The 23,069-nt window shown below is 42.7% G+C and overlaps 1 protein-coding gene across 1 annotated transcript in view; it reads left to right on the top strand.

Annotated features, from left to right (window-relative positions):
• Positions 1-23,069, top strand: part of BAIAP2L1 (BAR/IMD domain containing adaptor protein 2 like 1) — a 78,157-nt gene that overhangs the window by 24,301 nt on the left and 30,787 nt on the right. Inside the window, exons 2-3 of the mRNA XM_065923799.1 lie at positions 2,120-2,195; positions 7,682-7,768. Coding sequence (XP_065779871.1) covers positions 2,120-2,195; positions 7,682-7,768 — 163 coding nt within the window. The remainder of the gene's footprint in view (positions 1-2,119; positions 2,196-7,681; positions 7,769-23,069) is intronic.

Raw genomic sequence — 23,069 nt, 5'->3', positions numbered from 1 at the left:
GTCCTTGGGGAAGTTCTGGGAGAAAAAAAAAAAAAAAAATGAAGATCAACTGACAACCTTGGCTTGAAAAATATCAATAGGCTTCTGTTAGATCTCATGGAGTGTGAGGAAGATGCATGGAAAAATCTAAGGAGGCGTTGGAATGAGACTTGTTAATCTCCGGAGAAACAAAAAGGTGTATCAAGAAAGGAAGCATAGGAGAAGGAAATGGCAACAAACTCCAGTATTCTTGCCTGAGAAATCCCATGGACAGAGGAGCCTGGCAGGCTACAGTCCATGGGGTCACAAAGAGTCAGAGATGACTTAGCAACTAAACAACAACACTGGAAAAAAAAAAAAAAGGAAGCATAATTCTTGATACATTCCTTGCACTGTAGTGACCAGTATTTACAAAGTCATAATAAATATTGACTGTTGATATGCCAGGAAACTGCTGTTATATAGGAAAGACTGGGAACAAGGAAGGTAGAGTTGTTTACCATAGCAGAAAGCCAGTGGTTATTGTCCAAAGTCATGAAATCAAGAATATTAATCAAAACTATGACAGTAAATATGAAAGAGCACTTTCAGTGGAGCTGTTACATGGGAGTAAGGCCAGGGGTGGGGAAGGGTTGAGGCAGGCATTATTTTCCATGATAAGCCTCTATCAGCGTCTAATAAAATGCATTTAATAAAATAAAAGTTAATAAATAAACTTTTAATAATAATAAAAGTTACAATGTTCTTTAATAAAGAACAGTTATAATAAAATAAAAGTTATTATGTTCTTTCTCCCCTACTAACATGTAATGGAGAACCTCTTTATCCCGAAGAATACATGTGTCATGTCTCTGCCCTTTGAAAAATTGTGTGGGTTTTTTATTCTTTGTTGCTTGGGCCTCTACAAACAAGGTACACATTTTGGTGGAGGCGGTCAGTAAAGAGATTTGACTGGTCTACCTGGAAAGATTAATAAAGCTTATTGTTTGTTGGTGGGACAAATATATTCAGTCACCAAATATATTCAGAGCCTCGTAGGAATGATTTTTTTGTCTGTAACATCAGATTTAGGATAGCATTTTAAATTTAGACCAATGTGCTAAATAGTTGCTTGTCTTATACCTGTCATTGTGCTTCTCTCTCTGTTTATGATGTTCTATTGATGTAGAAATGATGCTATTAAAAATGAAATCCGTGACATCTGCAGAGACAGAGCATCATGAAGCCCAGAATGGGCAACCACATCTCCACCTCTCCTCCACAGGGCCTGGTGCACACTCCAAAAATACGTACTGAGTGAACTGATGACCAGGAGAAAAGACCAGTGACCCCCTACAAAGAAAGTTCCAGGCAGTCCTGTGTCTTGGAGCCATCCACACCCATCCCTCTCCTAGTAATTAGGCAGAGCAAAAACATCTCTTAGAAATGTCTGTTCTGTTGCCCAAATTCCTGTCCATTGAGTCAGTGATCCTATCCAACCATCCAACCAACCTGCCACCAGTTCTCCTCCCGCCTTCAATCTTTCCCAGCATCAGGTGAGGTGGGCAAAGTATTGGAGCTTCAGCTTCAGCATCAGTCCTTCCAATGAATATTCAGGCTTGATTTCCTTTAGGACTGACTGGTTTGATCTCCTTGCAGTCCAGGGGACTCTCAAGAGTCTTCTCCAACACAACAGTTTGAAAGCATCAATTCTTTGGCACTCAGCCTTCTTTATGGACCAAAAATCTTCTTTATTGATAGCCAAAGCACTGTCCATGTACTTAAGTTCCTGTCATGCACCCGTGTTTGCTATCACTAGTGTGACAGCCATTAACTTACCTAAACCCAAAAGCAGCGTTGGCTTCTGAACTGACAGCCCCCTGCAGGCTGTGATTTGTGGGGGCTGCATGTCTGCTACAGGCTCCATTTACAGTCAGCTCTAGGCAGCTCCAGGGCAGGCGTGGCCAGGGTCACGTGGCCGCACCAATTCCCTCAGTCAGGATGGACATGCTCTTTCCTGCTTTCAGATCGGCACCCATGACTTTGTGGACGGTGCCATCGGGCACACATGGGGATCCTCGGCTCTGCAGTGCGACCTCTGAAGGTTACTTGGTCTAGTAGTCACTTATGTTCTTAATTTGGTTTTTTGTTTGTTTTTCAGAATGTTTTGGAACAGTTCAATCCTGGGCTACGAAATTTAATAAACCTAGGGAAAAATTATGAAAAAGCTGTTAATGGTAAGTGTCTGTTTTCTAAATTTATAAATATAGAGGATGTACAAAAGCCACTTATTAAATATTTTGCTTAATTATTTTTAGATACTTGCTACTGAATTTCTAAAATATCTTTAAATTGGTACAGTTTATAATTAATCTACAGAAACTTTGCAATGGTAGGATATTAGTTTATTTGAAATAAGTGAATTGAATAATAGACTACTATAAGTGACATATCTTAAATATCAGATTTTGCTTTTTGAAACTGCTTAATCTTTTATATCATTAAAACATAAACATGTTTACTACTTTATAAACCAAATTTTTTATAAACCAATATATTAAAAAGATAGTTAAAATATTAGAATCCTAAAGCATAGGAATTACTCTCCTTTTTATACAGAAGAATTTCTGATCTTTGAGTGTATCATTGGGTGGGGATGGGGGGCGATGTATCACTTTTGCTAGTAATAGCGAGAAATAAGATGTTTAGCCTGAATGGAAAAACATCTAAATTAAAAGTTGAACTTAGATTCTCATTTAAAATGGACTCAAGCATTGGCTTTTGTCTCTCTGTGAACTAGAGTCAGTTGCTGGTTTGAACAGATTTCATTTGAGGAAGGTGATATGCACCTTCATGTGTATTCCCCTCCCCAACCCCCTCCCCAAGGCGGGTGTTATCAGTGATCACCTTGAAAATAATCACCAAATTCTAACATGGTCAGAACCATTCTCCATATGTAGCACGTGTCACCCACCCGCCAAACATTCAGATCCCAGTTTCGACATCTACCCTGATTCACTAGGCCCAGCACGTAACGTAAGTAGAAAGTTTAGTTTCCAACAGTTTGAGATTTGAAGACGCCTTCAGGTCAAGCTCTGTGTCTTTTCTCCCTGTCTTGCTTCTGTCCGTCACAATACCCCCACCTCCAGCTGCTCCCTGGTGATGTTTTGAAAATAAATCTGCACCCTCACACCCTCAGCCTGGGCATGTGCCAGGAGAGGGGAGGTGCTGGCAAGACTTGGGACGCTGGATGACGGGCGCCCTGCAGTTGCAGACGCTGCAGCGATAAGCTGCCTCTTGGCTTTCCTTGGGGCCTTGGCGCTCTCAGCCACTGTCCAGTGTCAGGAAGTGCAGCAGGCCTGGCCCTTTCCTCCCTCACGCCCCCGGCAGTGTGGATGACTTCTCTGGGTGCCCCCTCCCTCTTTTAACAAGCTGGAGCTTTGTTTTGCAAGCTGACTCTCCCCTGATGAGGGGGTGGGGGCCTTCCCTGGTGGCTCAGAAGGTAAAGAATCTACCTGTAATGCTAGAGACCCCGGTGTGATCCCTGGGTCAGGTAGATCGATCCCCTAGAGAAGGGAATGGCCACCCACTCCGGTATTTTTGCCTGGAGAAGGCCATGGACAGAAGAGCCTGGCAGGCTACAGCCCATGGGGTCACAAAGCGTTGAACATGACTGAGAGACGAACACTTTCACTTTTTTCTCTCCTGATGATCGCCTAGTCACAAGAACACAAAGTCATCGCCTTATCCATCACCATGAAGGAGAGCAGTCTGACCTGCAATTGTTTTTTTTCTTTCTAGCACGAGCTGCCTCTCTGAGGCAGAGATTTATAAAGTGACGCAGTGAACAGCCCACAGCTTAGCCTCCTGCTAACAGGACTTCTCCCCAGAGGCCTCTTATCACTTTAATATCTCCTGAGGCCTATTTTGCACTTCATAAGGTGATTCCAGAATTTCTGCAGGCCATCTGTTTTTAGCTGAAGCCATTGAGAAACTTCAATAAAACGTGTCAAGTCCTTGGTAAGAATCCGTAGTACAGTCAAGGATGCCATGTGTGCAGTCAGGACCAGGCACTGCTGATGAAGAGCACAGTCACGGGGGTCTGAGCTGGAGGTCAGGAGAAGAGCAGGCAGGAGGCCGTGCGGGAGCTGAGCGGGTAACAGGTGGCAGCAGGCAGCCGCTGCTTTCTAGTGCTCCAGGCAGAAGAGACAGCCTGCAAGCCAAGACCCGGGGTCCGCACTCGCATGGGTTCGGAGCGTGGGGGAACAGAAAACTTAAGGTGGAATGAGGTCCCATTATTAGCGTATTTGGATGCAGCATCGGTTACCTGTTGCCGTGTAACACACTGCCCCTGAGTTTGATGGCTTCAGATGACAATAGTTTGCTATTTCCAATAGTCCTGTAAAGGCAGTACAGTTGCCTGTATGCCCGAGACTCTGCATTGCAGTCAGAATCAGCTGCGGCCAGGGCTAGGCTCACCTCCTCTCTCAGGCCTGGCTGGTAGTCCCAAGGGGACAAGCCCCATGGTAGTTATGCCTGCTAGTACCTCATTGGCCAAAGCAAGCCACATGACCAAACCACGCCTCCGTGTCCTAGACAACAGTTCTGGGAGGTGTGATTCATTGACGGCCACAATTGTAAAAATCCACGATGAACTCTGTGGAGTGAGACAGGCTCACAGGGGCAGTGGGAGGCCACTGAAGCTTTTTGAGCAGAACTGTAACCTAGTGAAATCATATTTTAAGGAAAATTTTTCTGGTGGAAGTGTGTACTTTAGGTTGATGAAATAGCTGGTCAGCCATTAAATGAGAACTAATAAGCTTCATTCTTTAAAACAGTAGCCTGTATAAAATCTCTAATATATTTACAAGAGGGAGCTCAATTATGAAAATACCAGTTTATTCTTTTTTTCGGGATAAATAATTTTTACATTAATACAGCTTTATCATAAAAGCAGGATATTTTACTAGACTAAGAAGGTTTAATAGTTTTAAACATAAATCAACAGTTAGTGAAACTGAAAAACTGAAAAAATTTTAAACTGTTGAAATTGAAAAAAATTTCAATGTAATATGTGGATGCAGACCAAAAATTTTGTTTGTGTGGTGTAATCCTGTATTACCCTTCTCCAGCTAATTTGCTTTTCAGCTTATCAGTACCTTACAATTTTAAATTTTCCCACGAAAATATTACATATATTAACTTGACAGCTTACTGGCTATAAGCCTTGTTTTTAGGTGGAGTCACCTCTTTTTCAGTGCTAGCTGAGACCAAAGAGTCAAAAAGCACCGTGATTTGCACCAAGAAAGTGAACACACCCGCTGGAGTTGCGTGCACTGCCTCTGTTTCTCCACTGACCTTGGGTCTGACCCAGAATGTCTCTCCTCTGCTCTCCTCCATGAAACAGGGTGGTAACATCAGCACCCTGTGTCTTAATGCCATCTGGTAGATGAATTATCTTAAGTAACGATTTGGAGAGTCTACCTAAACTCTATTTGTTGTTGCTCTTTTTTTTATAATTATGCTTTACGGTTATCCTCAGTTCAATTCAGTTGCTCAGTCATGTCCAGCTCCCCATGACCCCATGGACTGCAGCACTCCAGACTTCCCTGTCCATCACCAACTCCCAGAGTTTACTCAAACTCATGTCCATTGAGTCGGTGATGCCATCCAACCATCTCATCGTCTGTCATCCCCTTCTCCTCTCACCTTCAATCTTTCCCAAAATCAGGGTGTTTTCCAGTGAGCCAGTTCTTTGCATCAAGTGGCCAAAGTATTGGAGTTTCAGCTTCCGCATCAGTCCTTCCAAGGAATATTCAGGACTGATTTCCTTTAGGATGGACTGGTTTGATCTTGCAGTGCAAGGGATTCTCAAGAGTCTTCTCCAACACCACAGTTCAAAAGCATCAGTTCTTCGGCCCTCAGCTTTTTTTATAGTCCAACTCTCACAGCCACACATGACTACTGGAAAAATCATAGCTTTGACTAGATGGACCTTTGTTGGCAAAGTAATGTCTCAGCTTTTTAATCTGCTGTCTTGGTTGGTCATAACTTTTCTTCCAAGGAGCAAGCGACTTTTAATTTCATGGCTGCAGTCACCATCTGCAGTGATATTGGAGCCCCCCAAAATAAAGTCTCTCACTGTTTCCTTTGTTTCCCCATCTACCTGCCATGAAGTGATGGGACCAGATGCCATGATCTTAGTTTTCTGAATGTTGAGTTTTAAGCCAACTTTTTCACTCTCCTCTTTCACTTTCATCAAGAGGCTCTTCAGTTCTTTGCTTTCTGCCATCCTCAGTCTTATGAAATAATACTATAGTAGACCATTACATTTTCTAAACTTAGGTGTATATGCATGTAGTAAAAGCTGTAACTTTTTTAATTTTTTAACTCTACAAGACCTGCAAAAATAGTTTCATCTGTCATGAAACTCCTACTTTTTTGGCCTTCAGTATCTTCAACCAGACGTATAGATTAATTAATTCTATGACCTCTTCCACCTTTTTTTCAACTTGAAATAGCTTTTAAAATCCATCTTTGAAAAACAATACCCACTCTAAAATGGGGCAGAGTGGCTGGTGTGGCCTCAGGTTTTTTTCTCAGTGAGAGGAGATTGCTTAGGGCTCTTTTATCTCCAAACTCCTGTGATCTCCAAGGCTCCCAGGCAAAGTGAGGTCTGTGTAAGAAGCCAGCCTTTGAACAAGATAAAATATTTTCTCCAAAGTCACACTGAATAGCCTAGGTCTTGTTGAAAGTCTTGCTTACTGCATACTGTCAGTCTCCTGAAACCCAGCCTGTTGTAAAGTAAAAGAAGGAATTGGTATTAGCAGCTTTGACTAGTTTGTCCAATACACATACTATTAGGGCATTTTTAGATTAACATCTTTTGTTTCAGAAAAGAAACTAACTTGCCCAACAAGGTCATGTTAGTTAGTTGGAAGTAACTGTGGAATTCAAGCCCAGATTTATCTTGCTTCTGACGCGCTCTCCAACCACCGCCCACCCCACCCCCCCAAAAAAGGAAAGAAAAAGTAAACCAAATCAAAAGCAGATTTCTATACCTTATAATGTAGTTTTCAGAATCTGTTTTAAAGGAGAAATGTGATTTTTAAGATAATTAGGATCCAGCTTGTACAGCAATAAGTTTTTCTGTCTCTGCCAAAAAGGAGGGGAAAGAAAAGCAGAGTATTCAGTTATTTTTCAGGTAATTGTGTTGTTTTTTGAAATGATAATGTATTTCAGATTTCATACACTTTTCTCCTGGCAACAGTATGGTAGTTGCTTGTGCCTTAGATTATCTGTTTCAACAGAAAAAAGTAAAAATGCCGTCAAAGGCCCAGCACCTAGGCCACCCCACACAAGCCCCTCCAGCTAACAGCTCGCAGGCCTGTGTTGCTGTTAAGTAACCAGCCTTGCTGGAGTGGACATGTTCCAGCCCTGATCCTGTGTAAGGAACACAGCCGCTCTGGGACTGGCGTCGAGAGCAGCTCCTCTGGACCTCCAGACCCTGCGGCTGAAGGTTCCCAGGGCTGGTCAGAGGCAAGGATGCCCTGGGTGCTGTCCGGCGGCGGGGACCTGCACTCCAGCACAGCTCTCGAGCACCACCGCTGCCCTCTCAGTCACACTCGCCTTGGCCACAAGGGACTCAGATGTTTGGACAGAAACCTGTATTGCTTCCTCCTTTCTGGGTGTGACGGTTCTGTGTCTCACCTTCCCTCTCCAGCTATGATCCTGGCAGGAAGAGCCTACTACGATGGCGTGGCCAAGATTGGGGAGATTGCCACCGGGTCCCCCGTGTCGACAGAGCTGGGTGAGCTGACAGTCCGTCACCTATACACCTCAGTGAGCCGCGGTTCCTGGGCTGCCGTCCCGCGCACCCTGAGAGGAGCACTCAGGGAAGTGGCACAAATCCAGAGTAGAAGGGGGCCTCGGGTCCTTCTCCTCTGTGGCGATGGCCTCCCTGTGGTCTGTCCGCGGTGGGCGCTTAGAGGAGGGCAGGCCATTGGGAACTGAGCTTCTGCCCTGAGGTTTGGGCCCCAGGACCCCCTTGAAGCCTGAAGCCCGGGAGCCTTGACCTAGATTCCTAACTGGAGGGGTGAGCACCGGGCCTCCCGCCGCTGGCTGAGCGTTTCCTGTGAGTCACCCCGCAGAGTCCGGCTCCTTTACGCTCTGCTCTTGGCTGTCACTGCTTCCCCAGTCGCCCTTGGTTGTGATTTTTCTGGTATGAATGGATCCCCTGTGCACTCGCGGAGGGTGCGGGCAGCCACACCCGGGCGCGCCAAGGCTCCTCCGTTCAGAGCCCGCTCACTGCCATCTCCAGAGCCTCACACAGAAGCATCATTTAAAAAACTCGTTGAACACATCTTACTTGATAAAGGGTAACATTTCAGACTTCACAGTGTGTGTCAGAACTTGGAAAGGATTGGAACACTGTGTGTACTTTCTTTTTAAAGACAAGTGCGTCCCTCTCCAGTTAAAAAGTGAACCGGAAGGCAGAGGAGGGGCAGAGGAGCATGTGTTTAAGGTTCACATAATGCACGCTGTTTCTGTGCTGAGTGTCTTGAGGGTTTTTTCGATACGGTGTTTTTTCCAAGATTGCTTGGAAAACTCTTAACTGACCCATAAAAGCCACAGAACAAGTTCAAGGTGTGGTGACGGTTCTGGGGTTGGAGGCTGGGCTGCTGGGTAAGGCAGTGGCTCTGGGCCCTTCTTAACATTCTCTGACAACTTTTGTATTTAAAGAGTTCATAGTCTTGAAACCTGTAGTCAAAAGCTAAGCCTGAAATGATGCTGAATGATGAACAAATCAGCACTGCGATATGTAATAGAATCAGTTACATGCAGAAAATTTTCAAAACCCTGAGTTGTCTTCTGTTGGTGCCATAACTTCTGCATGCTCCGGCAAGATCTGAATTCTAGTAACTCCGTCCAAAGTGGATGAATTTAATAAAATACACAGTGTTAAAAAAAAAATTACATGCTGTTATATAGACAGAAGCAGTAAAACTTAGGATGTTTGAGGGATGATTGGACTGATTATAGGGTTCCAAAAATAGAACTTAATTAAAAAGAAACATCCTCTTTATGTCAGACATTGGGCAAAAAAATGCCTGACCCTTAGGTTAAAACACATGGCGCTTTGACTCACCGTCATTCAATGTGCCTTTTTAATGTTTTATGGTTCTTGCCACTGTTTGAATAAGACTTCTGTTCCACACCTTACTTGATTCAGCTGTGAGTTCATACTGTTGAATCAACTGTTTCCACAGCAACTGTGTTGTTACAAACATAGTCTTAAAACTTCAGCTTCAATGAGGAAAGCTTTCCTGCCTATGTGTTTCATTCAGAGGGGATGGAAATTACTTGATGTGTTTCATTTTTGTTCCAAGTTGTCCTTTTCACTTATATTCACTTAATATTTCACTTATATTTCACTTATATATACTTAATTTTCTACTCACAGCCATTCCACGAGAAAGTTCTGTCCTTGTTGGAGGTGCTTTGGGAGACCTGACATGTTCTGCTTTTGATTCACTTAGTTTATCTTGTTGTTAAAGTTTAGACTAAAATACTACCCTGTTTCTATTTAAATTCCTGTATGGAAGAGCAGAGGACAATTCATAGGAAAAAGAGAAAGACCTAAAGTAGATTGTGTTGTCTTTCTTGTTTTTCAAGAAGATGTTCTTGTCTGGTTTCTGACCTTGTGGTATTGGTGTTAAGACCCAGAGAGGAAGTGTGTGCCCGGGCTCCTCACCTCCGCACTTGACTGTGCTTCCCTGAGGCCAAGGGAAAGGAAAGAGGCAGCCAGTCAGGTCGCTGAAGACGAAGAAAATGGAAACCACACGGTGGGGACCGTTTCCAGAAGGAGATGACCGGGAATCGTTGGTGTCAGAGCAGCCAAAGCCTGGGAAGGGGCGGCACGTGTGCTGTTTCAAGCTCAGTGGTCTAGGGTCCCACCCAGGAACACCAGGTGTCATGGGGTCGAGGAAGATGGAAATACCAGAAGTCTTACAGACATAACATTTGGCTTCTTATGCCTGTTGCTTGTCCTTTGGACTGCTGTGCTTCGTGTAGAAACTCAGTCTTGGTAAATGCGTGCTGTGAGCTGGGTCCTCCGTGCGTTGCCTCGTCTCATCCTCGGAAGTCCCGTCAGTGGACGTCACCTCCCAGGTCTGCAGGACTGGCGCTCAGCCCGTGTTTCCTCGGGGAGCCTGGTAGACTGTAAGAGTCAACCTGGCGGTCACGGCTTCCGCACAGGAGTGAGAGAACCTCCGTGGGCAGCCACGTGCGCTGCCGCCAAGCAAGGCAGCGAGGGCTGTGGAGGTCGTGACCTCTGGGCGAGGGTGGTCGGCAGCCTAGGTGCCGCCCAGGAGCGACCCTGTGGCCGGGCCGGGGAGACCGGCCCCGTCTTACTCTCCCCTGAGGCTGCCCATCGCCTGAGACAGGCTCAGTGAAGCTCATTGCTACAGCGCTGCTGTCAGCCTGCACCGCCGCGGGCCACATGCCACCTCGTGAGTAGGGGCAGGACCGAGGGAGCGGACGCCGACACATTCTGGGTGGCTGGGAGATGGAAGGAGAGAGTGCGTTCTAGAGTCTCCTAGACCAGAAAGATGCCTGTCTCGTCACTTCATACGTTCACAAGTGTTTGAGAACTCAAAAATCAGTGCCAATTGTTTTCATTGACTTTGTTCTCTTCCATGAAGTGGGTGATATGTTCGTAAGAATACACATTTTGCCTTGATTATCCTTGATAATCAATTCAGTTCATGAATATGAACAGATTTTTTTCAATTCTCTCTATTGTATCTTCATTTTCTATTTCATTAATCTCTACTCTTACCCTTATTTTCTTCCTTGTACCATCTTTGGGATTACTCTACCGTTCTTTTCTAATTTCTGAAATAATACATTTAACTCATTAATTTTAAGTATAGGCAAGACCACAAAGATAGCCATACAAGTTAAAACTATTCAAAGCCATCTTAATCAGTGGGAGAAATTATGATTGTCCTGTGACCTTTAAAAATGTTTGTCAAAAAAAAAAATGTTTGTCAGAAACACTAAAAACTCTCTTACTGTCAGTTATAAATGTATAAGGAAATGGAAAATTGACTTGGAACTTTTAAAATTTCTGTTAGCCCTGTTTTGTAGTTTTTTTCATAGAAGTCTTACACATTTTTATACATGCATTTTTAGATATTTATGGTGTTTTTAAAAGGCCTACTGTATATGGCATTTAAATTTTTTCTAGTCAATTCTGTTGAGTTTTCAATTTCATTCTTTCTCATTACTATCCAAATTAATTTTATCATATTTTTATAATTGCTTTATTGAGATCTAATTAATACATAGTACAGTTCACCCATTAAAGTAATATAGTTTAATGATTTTTAGTATATTCACAAAGTTTTAAATTATCCTCAGAGTCAACTTCAGAATATTTTTCTCACTCCAAAAAGAAATCCCATACCCATTAGTAGTCACTTCCCATTCACCCCCAACTCCAGCCATATTTAACCATTAATATATTTTGTCTATTATAGGTATGGTTTTGCTAAACATTTCATATAAATGGGATATTGTATAGATCTACCACATTTAATTTTATCAGTTGATGGACATTTGGGTTTCTTCTACCTCTTAGCTACTAAAAATACTGCTACTATGAGCATTTGTATACAAATTTTGTGTTTACCAACATTTTTCCATCTCTTGGGTATACACTTAGGAGTGGAATTGCTGGTTCATATCGTAACTCTAAATATAACCCTTTGAGGAACTGCCAGACTGTTTTTCAAATGGAATACACCATTATACATTCCACCAGACTTCCCAGATAGCGCTAGTGGTAAAGAATCTGCCTGCCAATGCAGGAGACACGATAGATAGGGGTTCAATCCCTGGGTCAGGAAGATCCACTGGAGTAGGAAATAGCAACCTACTACAGTGTTCTTGCCTGGGAAATTACATGAACAGAAGGAGCCTGGAGAGCTTCAGTCCCTGGGGCCACGGAGTCGGACATGACCAAGCACCTGAGCACACACGTTCCACCAACAGTGTATGAGGGGCCCAATTTCTCTACATCTTTGCCAACACTTATTATTGTCTTTTTGTTTGTTTGTTTGTTTATTGTAGCCATCCTAGGAAGTATGAAATACTACCTCATTTGGATTTTGATTCACATTTCCTTAGTGGCTAATGATATCAAGCATCTTTTCACATTCTTACTGGCCATTACATATCTTCTTTGGAGAAATGTCTATTCAGATCTTTGCCCATTTTTAATTGGGTTATTTGTCTTTTAGTTATTGCATTTGCCGATCAACTTTTTAAAAAGGTTTTGTTTTGTTTTCTTTTTGGTCCTTTTTATTATCTGTGCAGTCTGGAGTTCTTGACGGTCTAATTCTGCTGACACTTTGTAGTGCCTCTTGGTTATCATTCATGAGAGAGTCTTTCTGTTGGGTTTTTTTGTCATCTCATTGTTCTCTTGCATGTTGGGGTCACCTATGGAGGTATAAAAGTTTTGTCCTTGAAAGTCACCAAGAAATGAGAAGTAGAAATGCCAAGTAATAGTGGAGCTTCTCTGATTTAAATTATGTTTACTTCTTAGAAAATAAAAAGTTGATATAATGGGACTTGCCATTTGATAAAACTCTTATAAAATATTTAGAACTTAAAGCAATAAAAATAGAACTTTAAAATCAAACTTTAAAGCAATAGAAATGCTCCTTTATTTTCTATCATATTCATACAAAGGTATTCTGCCAATTTTGTGGGGAAGTGGCTCAGACTTTATAGAAAATACTTTAAATATCTAAAATGTATAAGCTATTCTAATTGTCTATAACTTAAGAAAAAACAGCAGATTTTAATTTTCTATAGGTCAGTTTTATATCCTTCTCCCAAGGAAGTCATTCCTGATGGTTTTCTCTTGAAACTTAAAGGTCCTTTATGAATAAAGTGTGTTCTTCTATTTCAGAAAATATTGAGAAAATGTGTCATTACTTTTTCTCAACTCTAATTTACACTGATAGAAAAATATTTTAATGATTCAAGAGAAATGCCAAATTTTAATCATTTTTGTACTAAATACTCTCTATCACTTGAAGATTCCAATAAGAATTAGCATATATTTTGAAATTACCTTCAAATTCAGTTTACTGAAGGCTCACCTTTTATCAGTTGTACCTTAACTGAGCAAACTAGAGCCAACGGGCTGGCCAGCTCCGATTGGTAACTGACCTTTTAGTGGGACCTGGCCGTGCCCACTTGTTCATGGTTGTCTGCAGCTCCTGTTAGGGTGCAGAGGAGTTCAGCCCCTGAGACCTGAACTGTTTGTGACCTGGCCCCTGGCAGGCCCTTATCTGACAGTGGAAGGCCTGTAGGGTCATCCCATTGCTTAAGTCAAGACCAAGCGACCATGTGAGGGGTTTGATAGCCTCCTCTCCAAAGAAAGCAGCTCCTTAACCACCTGGGTTTAGCACTGCACTTTCTGGAATTGTTCCTACAGACTGTTACTAAGTGCTTGGGTTTAACACACATCACAGCACCATCCCAATAACCACAGCAGGCAAACAGCTCGGGGGCAAAACTGTCTTGCTCTGTCGGAAAGGAGGAACGAACAAACAAACGCAAAGCCAAAGACCAGAGCTCTGCAGTCAGGATTTGGCAGGTAAAATATTTTAATCCACTGTGTTTGTCAAAGAGTAAGTCATATGAATAATGTTCATGTGACTCAGGTTGTCAGGGTGTGTACCTGGAACTGTGCACATAAATCTTTATCACAGGTACACAGTTCCACTCTGGGAACAGTGCTTGTTTAAAAGAGGAAACTGAAGTTTGTCTAAAACTTCCAGTTTTGTCCTTAAATCAAATCACGTTTATTTTTTAAAACTTAGAAAATATGGAAAACGTTGGAAAGGGAAAACAGAAATGGTCAGGGGAAAATATTTTGGCAAAATATTCAAAAGAAACTTTGAATCAGTTTTTTCATCTTTAAACCATAGAAAAATAAAGCTTGTTCTCATTTATTTCTCAAGGAATAACAGGGGACTCTGCTTTGGGGAGCTGACAGATTTCCTGTGAGGTGTAAGGACCTCAACATTACATCTATTTAGACTATGTTACTTTTTTCCAACTCAGCCAGCTATTACATTATTTTGAAACATCTATTAAATTGTTTAGGCCAATTTCCTAAATTGAGTGCAAAACAGAAGATTTTATCTCTTCAGCATCAGGGAACCTAGACAATCATAGATTTGCTTTTGTTATTGAGATGCAGTTTTTAAAAATGTTTATTACACTTTTGTTGACACTCAAAATCCAAACTGACAGTCTTGGGTCTTAAAAATAAGAGCAGGGGTAAAAAAAACCTGAAATATTTTTAAAGAAATGTTATTTCTAAAAAAAAAAAAAAGAAATGCTATTTCTTCAGAGAAGTATCTTAAACAGATTCCTAAAATTTAGGTAAAATAGAGTTAATACTAGAGACAGTGAGAAAGCTAAGTTGAGCCAAAGCAGTTGTTATTGAGCAAAACCATTTATCTTTTAGTTGTGGGTAAGGCTTAACTTTGAAGAGATTAAACTCCTTCCCACAAAAATAGGAAAGAGTTAATAAGGAATTTATTTTATTTGTTTAACTTTTGCCTGCCAAATGCATATGAACGCCTTTGCTCACCATGATAATTCTCTAAAGCAGGTGCTATTATTATTTTCATTTTACAGATGAGGATACTGGTTTTCAAAGAGAGTTAGATAACTTGCTGAAGTCACTCATCTGGTTAATGGCAGGTTAATTGGAGCCCAGGAAGTCTGCCAGCGGTGCAGCCTATTATGCTGATTTAATTTCCTACATGTGGAAAAGATGAGCTTTTTCTGATGTGATTAATTTTATGATGTCAGATCATCCTGTCCATTATAGTTCAGATAAAAGGTTGTGTAAAATAGTAAAGCATTATACAATCTGAAACTGATTCTTCATGTAGGAGTCTGTATTTTGTGTTTTCATCAGATATAATCAAGGCTTTGTAAATCATATTAGAAACATTTATTCAGTTCAGTTCAGTTGCTCAGTCATGTCTGACTCTGCGACCCCATGAACCGCAGCATTCCAGGCCTCCCTGTCCATCACAAACTCTCGGAGTCCACCCAAACCCATGTCCATCGAGTCAGTGATGCCATCCAACCATTTCATCCTCTGTCGTCCCCTTCTCCTGCCCTCAATCTTTCCCAGCATCAGGGTCTTTTCCAGTGAGTCAGCTCTTCACATCAGGTGGCCAAAGTACTGGAGTTTCAGCTTCAACTTCAGTCCTTCCAATGAACACTCAGGACTGATCTCCTTTAGGATGGACTGGTTGGATCTCCTTGCAGTCCAAGGGCCTCTCAAGAGTCTTCTCCAACACCATAGTTCAAAAGCATCAATTTTTCAGCACTCAGCTTTCTTCACAGTCCAACTCTGACATCCCCCATACATGACCACTGGAAAAACCATAGCCTTGACTAGACGGACCTTTGTTGGCAAAGTAATGTCTCTGCTTTTTAATATGCTGTCTAGGATGGTCATAACTTTCCTTCCAAGGAGTAAGCATCTTTTAATTTCATTACTGCAAACACCATCTGCAGTGATTTTGGAGCCCAGAAAAATCCATGACCATTTATTCCAACTTTGTAAATGATTTACCATTTGAATTTTCAAGTGGCAATTGCACCTCTTTTGGAGCAAAAAAAAGGTCTAACTATGGAGAAAGATAGGCTTAAAAATTATGAATGTACAGTTTATAACATCTACATAAACACATACACGGAGTCCATATACCATCTAGGCATATTGGTATACGTGCTTGCTTGCTCAGTCACTTCAGTCCTGTCCAACTCTTTGTGACCCCGTGGACTGTAGCCTACCAGGCTTCTCTGTCCATGGGGTTTTCCAGGCAAGAATACTGGAGTGGGATGCCATGCTCTCCTCCAGGGGATCTTCCTGACCCAGGGATTGAACCTGCGTCTTCTGTATCGCAGGTGGGGTCTTTACGCTGAGCCACCTGGGAAGCCCCCAGGCATATTGATATAAGTATATATAAATTCCTAAAACTGTGAGAAGGTGTTCTGTATTGTAAATTGTACCTCTCTACAGAGAGGTTATAAGAAAGGTATTCCTTCTCCCAGCTTTGAAGTAACCGTATGTGCAGTGATGTATCATAATTAGGAAGAACTACAGGTACGAAACTCCCCTGGTGGCTCAGAGGGTAAAGCGTCTGCCTGCAATGTGGGAGACCCAGGTTTGATCCCTGGGTCGGGAAGATCCTCAGGAGAAGGAAATGGCTGCCCACTCCAGTACTCTTGCCTGGAAAATCCCATGAACAGAAGAGCCTGGTGGGCTACAGTCCATGGGGTCTCAAAGAGTTGGACACAACTGAGCGACTTCACTTTCACTTTTCACAGGTATGAAAGGGCTTCCCCGGTGGCTCAGCAGTAAAGAATCCACCTGCAATGCAGGAGATGCGGGTTCAACCCCTGAATCAGAAAGATGCCCTGGAGAAGGAAATGCTGCCGAAGAGCAGCCGGTCAGGGGGGCCACCGCCATTGTCCTGCCTCCGTGAGGTGGGGCGGGCCCGGGCGCTGCCTTGTGACAACCTCGTCCCTTACATGAGAGCCGTCTGCGCCCTCTCCCAGCCCCTCGCAGGTGTCTTACTCTATTCATGGTGCTATGCTGGGCCTGAAATTAGGAGGCAGCCCTGCTTACTTCACTTCTATGCAGAGCACATCATGAGAAATGCTGGGCTGGATGAAGCACAAGCTGGAATCAAGATTGCCAGGAGAAATATCAATAACCTCAGATATGCAGATGATACCACCCTTATGGCAGAAAGTGAAGAGGAATTAAAAAGCCTCTTGGTGAAAGAGGAGAGTGAAAAAGTTGGCTTAAAGCTTAACATTCAGAAAACTAAGATCATGGCTTCTGGTCCCATCATCTCATGGGAAATAGATGGAGAGACAGTGGAAACAGTGTCAGACTTTATTTTTTGGGGCTCCAAAATCACTGCAGAGGGTGACTGCAGCCATGAAATTAAAAGACACTTACTCCTTGGAAGGAAAGTTATGACCAACCTAGATAGCATATTAAAAAGCTGAGACATTACTTTGCCAACAAAGGTTCGTCTAGTCAAGGCTATGGTTTTTCCAGTGGTCATGTATGGATGTGAGAGTTGGACTGTGAAGAAAGCTGAGCGCTGAAAAATTGACGCTTTTGAACTGTGGTGTTGGAGAAGACTCTTGAGAGTCCCTTGGACTGCAAGGAGATCCAACCAGTCCATCCTAAAGGAGATCAGTTCGGGTGTTCATTGGAAGGACTGATGCTGAAGCTGAAACTCCAATACTTTGGACACCTCACACGAAGAGTTGACTCGTTGGAAAAGACCCTGATGCTGGGAGGGATTGGGGGCAGGAGGAGAAGAGGACGACAGAGGATGAGATGGTTGGATGGCATCACCAACTCGATGGTCATGAGTTTGCGTAAACTCTGGGAGTTTGTGATGGACAGGGAGGCTTGGCGTGCTGCGATTCATGGGGTCGGAAAGAGTCGGATACGACTGAGCGGCTGAACTGAACTGAACTGAACAAAAACACAAAGTGCTAATGCAGAAAGAGGGGAGTTTATGCCAAGGAAGGGTGGCTTTGGTCAGAGGCACCAGGCCTCTGTGACTGGCTGAGGGGAGGACCACAGAGGTCAAGGGAGAGGGACGTAGCAGAGATGGAAGTTGTCAGAATCGCGGTGTGGGTGCGTCCTGCCCTGACGCTGCCAGACACCTGTTCTCAAGCACACTGGGGGCGCTGTGGGGTTCGTGGTCAGTTCCTTGTGAGCCCAAGAGGGGTTCTGAATGTTTCTGGTCTTCAGCCACTTGGAAGTAAATGCACTTCCTCAGGTACTCTTTCCTGGTCTGAATGACTTAACAGAATTATTAAAAGTAAGGAGGTCAGTGCAAATCAACTATCCCTCAATTGAAAAAAAAAACAAAAGGATGCCAAGGAGCACGTGAAAAGATGCTCAACATCATTAGCCATTAGGGACCTGCACATCATAACCACAGTGAGGTACCACTCCACACCCAACAGTGGCTGTAGTTAAAGAGACGCCAGCATGTGTTGGTAGAGAAACGAGAACTCTTGCACTTTGGTTGGGGGGAATGTGAAATGGAGCAGCTGCATTGGAAAAGAGTTTATCAGTGCACATCATAACCACAGTGAGGTACCACTCCACACCCAACAGTGGCTGTAGTTAAAGAGACACCAGCATGTGTTGGTAGAGAAACGAGAACTCTTGCACTTTGGTTGGGGGGAATGTGAAATGGAGCAGCTGCATTGGAAAAGAGTTTATCAGTTCCTCAGAGCAGGAACTTATGACCCAGCAACTCCACCCCTTAAAGGTCTACTCAAGACAAACGTATGCCCACACAGAATCTTCACATTATTCCCAGCAGGCACAAGGTGGAAACCACCCAAATGTCCAGCGGCTGATGAATCGATGAACAAAACACTGTGTATCCACACTGTGGAATGTTAATCACACATAAAAAAGAATGAAGTCTTGATGCATGCTAAAACATGGATGGAACTTGAAAACATCCTAAGTGACAGAAACCAGATTAAAAGGCCACATATTTAAGATTCCACTCATTCAAAAATTTGAATCAGCAAGTCCCTATGAGAAAAAGCAGATTGGTAGTTGCTGGGGGTTGAGGGAGGGGACAGTGGGGAGTGACTGTTTAATAGGCACAGGGTTTCCTTTTCAGGTGGTGAAACATTTTTGAACTGGGTAATTGATGGTTGTATGACATTGTGAATGTACTTAATGTCACTATTGGTAAATTTAGGTTGTGTGTATTGTATTGCCAAAAAATATAAGTATGCCACTTCTGTTAAGTCTTCAACCCTAACTAATTCACACTAAAAACAATATAATAGACATTGTAATAATTTGAGGGGCTAGTTGTACACATTTCCCAGGCCTCTGTGAAGGGTTTTAGTTGGCCCCACCCAACTCAGAATGAATAACATGGTAAATGAATTTTGAGGCGCACACTTTGAGTTGTAAAATGAGTGAGTCATTGGGATGTAATGTACAGCAAGATGACTATAGTCAATAACATCATCATGTATATTTGAAAGTTGCCAAGGGAGTAAAACTTCTTATCACATACACAAAATTTTTTGGTAGCACTGTATGATAACAGGGGATAACTAGACTTCTCGGGGTGATCGTTTTGCAGTGTATGCAGACATTGCATCATCATGTTGTACACCTGAAACTAATGCAGTAGGATATGTCAGTTATACCTCAATATAAAAAAATTTTTATGAATTTTGTTGACATTAATGGAAATACAAAATTCAGAAGTCTCACTGAATTCTCACAGCAGTCCTCAGAGGTGGGAGGTATCGGTTCCAACTTTTTATAAACAAGAAAATGAGAACTTAGGTTAAATAATTTCACATGGCTAGTTAGTAGTGAAGCTGGGTTTAAATTCCAGTTGGTTGATTCCCTGGTGAATGAAGGGTTTCCCATAGACTTCAAGTCTCAGCTTTAAGGCCTCTCAGTTTCATGACATCTTTAAAAGCCCTGTTGGTAATTTTGAATTTGGAATTTTGTACTCCTTAAAGCAGATCCCACAAAATTGGATTTCTACGCAGAAAAGGAATTACAAAAGTAGTCTTTAAAACCTGGAAGCCTGGGTGTGCAACAGAAGATGTACACATATTGTTCCTGAAATCCTGTGGAAGGAAGTCCCAGGAAGCCAGCATTTGGTATTTTCTGTATATTTGGCTGCCCTGGGTCTTAGTTGCAGCATGTGGGGTCTTGTTCCCTGACCAGGGATGGAACCCTGGCCACCTGCACTGGGAGCTCAGAGTCCTAACCACTGGGCCACCAGGGAAGTCCCAGGAAGCCAGCATTTGGCTCAGTGTAGAAAATGACCTTGGCACAAGTCCTTCTGTAAAAACCTGCTAAGGAGCTGTGAACAGCTGTGCTTATAGTAACATCTCGGAGGATTCTGAAGCGGGGTATCCTGATGGTAGTCCAGTAGTGTCTGCTCCAGGGAAAGTCCAGAGGGGGAGGGAACAGCAGCTACCGCAGATGTGCCACCTCTGCCCCCACAGCGAGGCAAGGATGAGAGAAGTAGGCTCAGGATGAGCTTGGAAATGTTTGTTGATGAACTAAATGAGTGTATCAGATAAGGGTGTTGGGCTCCTCCCTTCTGACTCTGTGAATCGGGTTTCTCTGGGCTTTCTTGAAACCATGAATGTTTGCAAGCTTAGTAAACTTGATCCCCACCTTCAGGATATCTCCAGCTTAGTATGGGAGATTATGAAAATACACATACACACACACACACACACACCCCTTTAACACAGGACCAAAAGCAGGAGTGAAAGGTACAAAGCTACAGGATTCGCTCCCATGGGATCATACCTTCGGGTGGAGGAGGTGCTGAGTCAGGGGGTGCTGTAATCCTATGGTCAGCCCGGAGATGGAGACGGAAGGGGGTGGATTCTGCTGGAGGGAGCAGAGGGACAGGACACGGGAGAGTTCAGCTTGCCTGGGATTCAGGGCTCGTGGAAAGGATCATGGGAGATTTTGGATATATAGGTTAGAGTTATTATTTTGAGTGATAGGCTACAGGTTCTGTGTTTCTATGTCTCATTTCAAATTGAAACAAGAGTATTATTAGGACTAAAAGGTTTTTTCATGATGAAAAACTGACTAATGTTTTAGGAGCATAAGTTCAAAGATTAAAAATTATGAGATGACTAAAGAGGCGAACTAAACAGCATGCTCTAAAAACTGGACTCTTGATGTCCAGAATAGGTCTGTTTATGTAACTGTTGAGTGTAGTGAAGATGACACACACATATATATGACTCAGGTATTTATAACTCAGAGCTATGGCTGATAGTCAGCAGCTTCCATTTTTATAACAATAGAAATTTGTGACATACTAAGTAAGGTTTCTTCTTTTCTCTTCATATGTATATGACTGAATGTTTTAATATTATCTCTTATTCTCTGCTTGATCTAGCCCAATTTTCCATTTTGCATTAATATTTTAAAACAACTTATGAGTCCTCTAGGAAGTTTAGAAACCATTTGATAATGAGTATGAAAATATACTTCAAGTTTTTAAAAAATTAATACTTTTACTGAAAAATGAACTTAAACAGTTTCAATCTTTATCATTTTAAAATAGCTGTTTTAACATAATTCTGTGGTTATATAAACTATCTTGGGCACTGCTTTTTTTTTTTAATCAAAGGATAGTTGATTTACAGTGTTGTGTTTGTGGCGTATGGCAAAGTGATTCAGTTTATATATTATATATATATTCCTTTTCAGATTCTCTTCCATTATAGCTTATTACAAGATATTGGATATAGTTCCCTATACTGTATAGTAGGACCTCGTTTATTCTGTGTACAATGGTTTGTATCTGCTAACCCCAGACCCTAATTTATCCTCTCCCTGCCCTCCCCTTGGTAACCATAAAACTTTGTTTTCTGTGGCTGTAGTCTGTTTCTGTTTTGTAAATAAATTCATCAGTATCTTTTTTTTTTTAGATTCCACATATAAGCGGTACCATGTGATGTTTATCTTTGACTTATTCCACTCAGTATGACGATCTCTAGGTCCATCCATGTCGCTACAAATGGCATTGTTTCATTATTTTTAATGGATGAGTAATATGCCATTGTGTATGTGTGTATACATGACATCTTCTTTATCCATTCATCTGTCGATGGACACTTAGGTTGCTTCCATGTCTTGGCTATCATGAATGGTGCTGCTGTGATTCCCGAGGGGGCACTGCTGTTTTAAGTGAACCTTCCACGTGTATTTCCTTGAATTCATAAGTAATCCGTGTGATCATCATTCTGACGGCTGCCTCCATCTCACTCATTTGTTTTCCTCTGTTGGTACCGAGGTAGAGCCTCTGTGCTGCAGAGGAGGGTGAGCACGGTAGTGTTGGGATGAGGACAGGGTTTGTTTCTTCTTTACGCTCGTGAAAACTTGTCCTTTAACAACAGCGACAAAAAAAGCCCTTTTTGGTTTTCTGAAAAGTACATAAAACCCAGTATTCAGTAATCAAGGAATTGCAGTAATTTTTCTTTCCTCATTTAAATAACAGTATGTTCACTTCAGTGAGCATCACTTGATAGGCATTGTTCTGGTCACTTAGGGATAAATCAACAGGTAAAAGTTCCCTGCTCTTGGGAACTTGTGTTCTAGTGAATGGTAAACAGGTCTGATTTGCCAGGCGGTAATAAGGTGAGTGGAGATGACAATGGCACCCCACTCCAGTACTCTTGCCTGGAAAATCCCATGGATGGAGGAGCCTGGTGGGCTGCGGTCCATGGGGTCACTAAGAGTCGGACACAACTGAGTGACTTCACTTTCACTTTTCACTTTCATGCATTGGAGAAGGAAATGGCAACCCACTCCAGTGTTCTTGCCTGAGAATCCCAGGGGCGGGGGAGCCTGGTGGGCTGCCGTCTATGGGGTCGCACAGAGTCGGACACGACTGAAGCAACTTAGCAGCAGCAGCAGCAACAAGGTAAGGGGCCGATGAGTGATGGAAAAGAGAGATGGGATGTAGCCAATTTGGGTAGGGGGTCAAAGAGGTGCGGGCTAGAGGGAGAGCAGTCCCTTGGAGGCTAGAAGTGCAGCATTCCCGAGCCCTTGTGAGCTTGGGTCGCAGTTTGGAAGCTGGTTGGTAGAGGTGCAGTTAAGGCTGGAGAGAGGGGAGCTGAGGGCTGGAGAGGGGCTTGCAGGGGTGGGACAGGTCCCGTTGGGCCTTGTGGGTCATGGTAAGAAAGTTGTCTTTTAACCTGAGGTTGGGTTGGGGAGCTTCTGGAGATTTTGATCCCCAGAATGAAAAGGTTTGACTTAACCTTTAAAAGGCTCTCTCTGTCATGTCAATGTATGACAAAACCCACTGAAATATTGTGAAGTAATTAGCCTCCAACTAATTAAAAAAAAAAAAAAAGAGAGAGAGAGAGAAAAATAAAATAAAATAAAATGGAAAAAAAAAAAAAAAGGCTCTCTCTGGCTTCTGCCCAAAGAAGAG

This window comes from Muntiacus reevesi, chromosome 2 (assembly GCF_963930625.1).
Source record: "Muntiacus reevesi chromosome 2, mMunRee1.1, whole genome shotgun sequence".
NCBI classification, from domain to species: domain Eukaryota; kingdom Metazoa; phylum Chordata; class Mammalia; order Artiodactyla; family Cervidae; genus Muntiacus; species Muntiacus reevesi.
Note: the sequence above shows the minus strand (reverse complement) of the source record. Positions and strands in the feature narration are given on the sequence as shown.